The sequence below is a fragment of the Gossypium hirsutum genome, chromosome A06, assembly GCF_007990345.1.
Source record: "Gossypium hirsutum isolate 1008001.06 chromosome A06, Gossypium_hirsutum_v2.1, whole genome shotgun sequence".
Lineage (NCBI taxonomy): Eukaryota > Viridiplantae > Streptophyta > Magnoliopsida > Malvales > Malvaceae > Gossypium > Gossypium hirsutum.
This window is the reverse complement of record NC_053429.1, coordinates 39,282,806-39,290,854: the sequence shown is the minus strand read 5'-3', so window position 1 is coordinate 39,290,854 and position 8,049 is coordinate 39,282,806. Positions and strand designations below refer to the sequence as shown.

At 32.6% G+C, this 8,049-nt stretch overlaps 1 protein-coding gene across 1 annotated transcript; it reads left to right on the top strand.

Annotated features, from left to right (window-relative positions):
- Positions 1 to 215: 215 nt before the first annotated feature.
- On the top strand, positions 216 to 3,368 carry LOC107962918 (glycosyltransferase BC10-like). Its single transcript, XM_016899483.2, has 8 exons — positions 216 to 1,008; positions 1,526 to 1,620; positions 1,738 to 1,842; positions 1,951 to 2,022; positions 2,124 to 2,214; positions 2,301 to 2,381; positions 2,813 to 2,872; positions 2,948 to 3,368. The coding sequence occupies exons 1-8, from the start codon at positions 625 to 627 to the stop codon at positions 3,137 to 3,139; spliced, it is 1,080 nt and encodes a 359-aa protein (XP_016754972.1). The 5' UTR covers positions 216 to 624; the 3' UTR covers positions 3,140 to 3,368.
- The last annotated feature ends 4,681 nt before the right edge of the window (positions 3,369 to 8,049 follow it).

Genomic DNA, 8,049 nt, shown 5'->3' with positions numbered 1-8,049 from the left:
AAATAAGCCAATTACATGGGTAAATACCAAATCACCTTAAACAAATGTAAGCCAATACATTTGGCCAAATCAAATGACACATATAACAAAATGACCAAGTCCCTATACATGCCATACTTCCAAAACACTAACAGCTTGTTTGGTTTGGTGTATTGGCTAAGCCAATACACCCCTAATCGGTGGGCCCCACCTAATACTTCTCTAACACGTCGTTTGGTTTGATGTATTGGTAATACGCATCTAATCCATTACCTTCTTAATCGGTGAAATCCACCGATTTCTATTCCCCCCTCTTTGCCCAGATTAGCTACTGATTGAGCATCACCTCCCTGATTTGCCCTCCCCCCATCCCCTTGTTTCTCTTCTGTTCCTTCATCCGATTTCCTTCCTTATTTCTTTGCTTTTGTTTTCTGCCGATTTCCTCCCAGTCCATTATGCCTCTTTGCTGCCGATTTGTTCCCTCCGTTTCCTTTCTTTTTCACCTATGGTTTCTTTTTACAGATCACATTACATTGATCCATTGAAGAATCTGGGGTTGGTTGTTGGATACTGATTGATTACCTTGAGGAGGAAACTGAAACAAAGGAGAAACACATGAATATAGAGCTCTTTTGTTTATACTAGATGAAGGTAGCTAATGAGTGGCGATTAGGTAGCATGGGTGATACTAAGATCTTGCCTGGATCTCGCCATCGCTCTCCTTTGAAGAGGCCAATATGGATTATTTTAATGGTTTCTTTTGTCAGCCTTTTTCTAGTTTGTGCTTACATCTATCCACCGAACAGCGATGTTGCATGTTATGTATTTTCTTCTAGAGGTTGCAAGGTCCTTACTGATTGGCTTCCTCCTCCTAAAAGGGAATTAACTGATGAGGAGATTATTTCACGGGTTGTGGTTAGGGATATTTTGGATACACCTCCTGTCGAATCCAAAAATCCTAAAATTGCATTCATGTTCTTAACTCCAGGTTCATTGCCATTTGAGAAGCTTTGGGATATGTTCTTCCGTGTAAGTTTTTTTTGGTTGTTGTTGCTAGTTCATTTTTCCCTTCCGTGATCTAATGTCTTCATATTCTTCATGGACTTTATTTTTTATTCCATTAAATCTCATGGTTATTATCCTTAAATTCAGGTTGGTCATTTTACTAGTTTTTGTGTCCAGGAATTGCCTAATATGAATGAGAGCCATATGTATTTCATTTTAGTAAAGAACATTTCCTTTGTTGATTGCCAATGCAAATATGTTAATGTGTATGGCGAAGGTATTAGTGAAATCAATCTGGCTTATTGTGAATTGATATAATTTCTAGGGTGGAGGACAAGGCAATTCCCTGCTTTGTATGATTCAGGATGTCTGTATCAATTCCTTTTGGTTATATCGACTGTCTGCTCAGTCTGTATTGTTTCTGTTGAATTCTTGCAGAAAGGAATTCTAATAACTTTGTATATCTTTTTCTGCATTTTTGGTTTTTGAATTATAATAACCATGTATCCTGATAAAAAGGTTTGCTCAATTTTCTTGGCAGGGTAATGAGGGAAGATTTTCTGTTTATATCCATGCATCAAAAGAAAAACCAGTGCATGTGAGCCCTTACTTCCTTAACCGGGAAATTCACAGTTCTCCGATATGTTTCTTAGATCAAATTTTGTGGTTGAGCTTTGCTATCTGATATATGACTACTTCAACAATTATTGTACGGTTAGTTTTTCTATTGATCTATTTATTGACACTGAATTTGCAGGTTACATGGGGAGCATTTTCTATGTTTGATGCAGAGAGACGATTATTGGCATATGCTCTAAAAGATCCTGATAACCAACATTTTGTTTTACTCTCTGACAGGTAAAATATAGTTCGTGTGATTAACACCCCCGCCCCTCCCAAAATATACATATATATATATTTACTTGTACTTTTACCAAATCTGAAGTATTGATGGTGACATTGCAGTTGTATTCCATTGCATAATTTTGATTACGTCTACAATTATCTAATGCATGCTAATATGAGTTTCATTGACTGGTGAGTAGAATCTGAGAGTATTACACATACACATACGCATAATGGACTTTGTTGCACCATTTCCCTTGTTTGAAATTTATCCCACCCTCTTTGTTTGCCAGTTTTGTGGATCCTGGACCTCATGGAAATGGCAGGTATTCAACACGCATGTTACCTGAAGTAGAAGAGAAAGACTTCAGAAAGGGTGCACAGGTATGTGTTAATTGATATTATAAAGTCTCTTATGAACTTATACAGTGTCTTGTTGTAGCAAGTTTAAATCATTGAATTTTATGCAGTGGTTCACAATGAGGCGGCAGCATGCTCTGCTAGTCATGGCTGACAGTCTTTACTATTCAAGGTTTCGGGATTACTGCAGGGTAAATTTTATTAAAGTATTCTGTTCTCGTTTCGAATTTACAGCAGCCTTGCATTCATTGATGAGAGCGTTGGTTCACTTTTATTTGTTCCAATTTTAATGATTATTCTTTGTATTCACCATTTCGACTATAATGTTGAAACATAAGAAGAATTAATTTTAGGTGGCCTAAGTGTAACTTCTTTTGGTACATGATGCCAAAAGTAGCTCTTAACAATTGCTGTTTATCGAAAGCATTACGTATCCTTACTATTGTCTGTTAGACTGGTCTCAACTATCCTTATTGATGTTTATTTCCGTCATTTTCTAGCTTAACTATTAGCATTAGCACTAAGATAGTATTTCTAGCTTTAACAAGGGCACAAAATGATAGAATTTGTGCCTAAGTTTATGTTGCTGACATTCAGTCATTCACGTACTTGATTATAACAGCCATCTGCGGATGGCAAAAACTGCATTGCCGACGAGCATTACCTCCCAACCTTTTTCAATGTAAGAATCATACTCTGCATCATGTTTTTCATACATTTCACTTTAGCTTCTTTTAACGCTTGTTCCTTTTATCAGTTGGTTGACCCCGGTGGCATCGCAAACTGGTCAGTAACGCGCGTTGACTGGTCTGAGAGAAAATGGCACCCTAAATCATACAGGGCACAGGATGTTACAGAGATTGCTTTTTCCCTTAACTTGTGGAATGGACACATGAAGTTGGAGGTTATTTTCAATGGCAACTTTGGACAGTATTCGTTTTCCTGCTAGATTGGTGAGCTATTTTGTTTGAAGTGAAGAATCGGTTTCATGGAAGGCCAATTGGAGTTGAGAGCAAGGTGAAAGAGATATTGTATCCGCTTGAATTTCTTCTATTGAATGCTTGCTTTATATTTTTAGTTGAAAGTGAGATATTGAGGCAGTACTTCCGTTTAATTCAGAATTGTTGTAAATTCAATCGAGTTCTTGATGATAATTCGATATGGTTATGTTTTTTTTATTTTTTAGAGTTCAATTCTTACTTATTAAATTTTATTAGTTATAATTATTTTAAATTTTATTAAATCATATATTTTAATTAAAATATATTTAATATTAATTATTTCAAATTATCTTTTATAGTATCATATAATATATTATGATTTGAGTAAATTCATATAAGAATATTAATTATTAAGAATTTTATTAAATTGTATATTTTAAGTATAATATATTTAATAATAATTATGTTTAAATATGATTAAATTATTTATTATTCATATTAATAATCTTATCAAAATTTAAATAACAATAACAATAATAATTTACCAAAACAAATTTCTGGTAATTATTAAGAATTTTATTAAATTATATATTTTAATTAAAATATGTTTAATAATAATTATGTTTAAATATGATTAAAATATTCATTATTGATAATAATAATCTTATTAAAATTTAAATAACAATAACAATAATCATTTACCAAAATAAATTTATGCTAAGGGTATTCTAGTCATTTTAGTTTTTTCCACTATGCTATTACACCTCTATTCCATTCAACCAAACACAAGATTACTATTACGCATCTATTCCATTACATTCAACCAAACAGTTGATTTGCTATTACACCTCTAATCCAATACACCTCTAATCCAATACACTTCTAATCCAATACATCTCTAATCCAATACAGCGAACCAAACGCACTCTAAGATCATCAATACCCAAAGCTAGAAATTACTAATACTTTATGAATTGAAAGATTTGTTTCTAAGCTCAAATTTGATCTTTTTGTTTGAGCTCTTTTTCCTACATTTCTTATCTTTCGCTCACAAAACTTTTAACACTCACCATGCTTTTAACTCTCACAATATTTTGATTTTCTCGATTTCTTTTTTTTTAGTACACTTAGGAAAAGTATATACTCTATATCAAACAATCTTTTTTATTCTCTCTCAAGAACACAATGAAGGCACCAAAATGTCTCTGCCTACCCCCAATATCCATGGCTCGACATCCATTTCATAGTGCATTCTAATATTAGGGACAGTGAGGGGATGAGTTTTTCAACTTAATTTAGGCTAAAGGGTTTGATATTAAGGCTCATTAAGGAAGGAATACTTGAGGATCAAAGTATGAGAACTAAGGGCATATAACATGTAACACCCTAAACCCGACCTAAACGTTATGGCCGTATCTGGCAATGTCACACGATAGTGTTTTTGAGACCTCGTTGTTACGATGAAAACATTCCATGTTATTATCTTTAGTAAACCTTTGTTAGAACTTAGGAAGTCATCTTTATTCATTTAAAACATTTGTTTTGAAACATCCCTCGTTGCAGAAGCTTTAATAAAAAAGCCTGAATGATCATGCATTTAGAAAATACTTTAACTTTTTTTTGAAAATTGAATTTCCTATGACCAGCAGGTATAAATCCATAAAGTAAAATAAATAAATAGAAACACAAATTTAAAACCAAAGTCCCAGAGGGTCCTTAAATTACAACTCAAATAATCAATAATAATCAAATTATAAATCGTAAATTGAAAACCATGAAGTCCAAAAATTACTGAGGTCACTGCTAAGTCCTCCATTGCACCGATCCGTCTAAGTCTGGGGATTACCTGTGCACATTAAACAAAAAGAGTAAGTTTACGTAAACTCAATGTGTAATTACAATAGCCCGTTTTTCAGTCAAATTAGAACAGTGGTTTTGGGACCACAAATTTGAAGTAAAAATAATTACTTTATCATTTTATTAAGGTTTACAATACAATAGAATACTCGTGTGAAAATTTCGTAAAGAAATTTTACCGTTTAAGTGGTTAATTCAGTAAAAAGGACTAAATCGCGTAAGGCGTAAAATATGAGTTCTCTAAGTGAAATGAATCAAATGACTATAGAAATGAAAATATTGAGTACTTGCATGGTAATTATACTATTAATAGAATTAGTGGACAAATATGGGCTTATATCATGAGAATGATAATGTTAATTAACGAGGTTATAATAGTATTTATGAAATAATGTTTTATAAATAAAATAAAACATAAAAATTCAATTGTTGTCATTTTCCTTCCACTTAAAATCAAGCTTGAGAAAGCCATTAAAGAAGCTTAAACATTCTGTCACTTGGAAGCTTAATCAAGGTATGGTTTTTACTCAGTTTTTAATTATTTCTACGTTTTTGAGCTCGTTGCAGCTTAATCTAGCTAGCTCGTATCTCCTTTTTGAAACTATTATAGATTTTGAATGATGCCATTGTTGAATGTTTGGTTGTTTAGATGTTTTATGATAGATTATTAAAGTTTGAAGCCAGATTAACAAGTTTTATAAAGTGATTTTTGACAAAAATGTCAATTACGGATTTAATTGAGAAATTTGTAAAATCCATAGTAAAAGTGTGAATTAATAAGAAAAATGGGCTGATATGTATATAAGGAAAATTCAGCTAGCTTGGGCTGGTATTAAATTGTACGAATTCGTATTTTTATGCGATTTGGACTAAATTGTAAAAATGTAAAATATTAGGGTCAAAAGCATAATTTTGCCAAAAATGTATAAAGTGTCAAATTGAATAAAAAGGAAGTTAATTTGTTGAATTTGATATATTATTTAGATCAAGATATGCCGAGATTGAGCTTAGATCGGGGAAAAAGGAAAAATGGACGAATAATCAAAAAATTCCATTTGAACAACTCGAGGTAAGTTCGTATAATTAGAATTGAACTTTTCTATACTTGTAATTATTGAAATGAATATGTATAATTGAAATACTTGAAATATGAATGGTTTATTGATATAATGTATGTGTTATCGAGCCCTTTTTGAACCGTATGAATTTATTGGATACGAGTGACATGATACTGGAATTATCGTTTTGGTCAAGCTCCTGCATTTGTTGTAGACTCACCACAGCTCGTATGAGCTTACTGATATATCAGCTCGAAAGAGCTTGCTATTTTCAACTCAATGGAGCTTACCGCAGCTCTTATGAGCTTACTGATCAGCTCGATAGAGCTTACTGTTTTAGCTTAATAGAGCTTACTATTCATCATCTCAGGAGGAGCTTACCGATCATGGCTCGAAAGAGCATAGATGATGATGAATTGACGGATTACTAACATTGTTCACTCGATTATACTTTGAAGTTCTAATAGGTTCAACGGGCCTAAATATTGTTTATACGAATAAGCTACGGGTTATAAGTGTTATTAATGTTATATGTATGATATGTGAATTTAGAATGATACAAGGTGTAGTATTAATGGATGAATTACTATTAATACAGTTAAATTACTGTTAGATGAACTATTGTTTATACGGATGAACTACTGGTTATATGAATGAATTACAGTTTATACAGATAGAAATGAATTACCATAATGTTATGTGAATTACATGGTATTGATGATTTTATATGCTTATGCATTTGGAAAATTTGTTTGGATTGTATTGAAATGGTAATATAGGTTATAATGATGTATGATCAAATGTTATATATGTGAATCGAAATATAGGTGGTTTAACCACATATATGCCTATTAGTGTACAAGATATAGAATATTTGATGTTATTTCCATGGTTCAACGGAGAAGATAACGGTACGAGAATTGAAATGATGATATGAATCAGTTTAGGTATACGTACACGTTCGACAAGTGATATTTAATATTTCATATGATATGTAAGTGAAAATTGATGAATACATACAGGAATTACCAAGTTGTTATTGTATTACGCGTTGATTTTGATGGAGCTAATTTATATGTCCTCATGTTTCTCTAATTCTGAATTAATTGTTAAATTGTATATGGTACATACTAGTCATATGAGCGTACTAAGCTTATTAGCTTACGCTATTTATTTTTCGTCTTTTATAGTGATTTGAAAGCTCGCTCGAGTTGGAAGTCATCGAAGATTTCATCACACTATCCAAGAGTTGATTTGGTATTTTGGAACTCTTTGAATTTGGTAATATGGCATGTATAGGCTAGTTGAAGGTATGAGATGTATAAGTTATTTTAGCTATTGAAGCCTATATGTATTGATGTGTTTAAGCCATGTGATTTGGCTTAACTTGGCTAAATATTTGGTTATGTAGATGTGTACTAAATATGGCATGTTCTGACAAATAGTTGATGAAATGAAGATAGGAAAATTGTTTGAATATGAAATGGTTATATTTGAATTGAAAATGTTTTGTTAAGTATGGCATATTGTATGATTAAAGGTTGAGTTATAGACATGTTATATATATATATATGTGTGTGTTTATTTGCTCATAAAACATGTCAAGTTAGTGATATATTTGGATGTGTAAATGATAATGATTGAGTATTATATGATTAGGTTATGATATGGTATGAAATGTGCCTTGAAGGATACTGATTGGTTGCTTATATGTATATAGAAATGGTACCATTTGAATAATTGTAGGTACATATGTTTTGGGTGAGAAATGTGGTTTGTAAATAGCCCATTTTCATCCACAAGGGCAGAGCTCACGGGCGTGTAACTCAACCGTGTGTGATACATGGCCTTGATACACGGCCGTGCGTCCCCTGAAGCTTAAATAAAAATCAAGTCAGTGAGTTACATGGCCTAGGCACACGGACGTGTCTACTGGCCGTGCGTGGCACACAACCATGGCAAATCGACATGTGTGGTCATTTCGAATGGGCACACGAGCCAGA

Bases quoted from the DNA above. Each gene is read 5' to 3' on its own strand.
- LOC107962918 (XM_016899483.2), top strand. From the start codon at position 625: ATGAAGGTAGCTAATGAGTGGCGATTAGGTAGCATGGGTGATACTAAG. The intron at 1,009-1,525 runs GTAAGTTTTTTT...TTTTCTTGGCAG, and splicing joins TTTGGGATATGTTCTTCCGT to GGTAATGAGGGAAGATTTTC. The intron at 2,382-2,812 runs GTAAATTTTATT...TGATTATAACAG, and splicing joins GGTTTCGGGATTACTGCAGG to CCATCTGCGGATGGCAAAAA.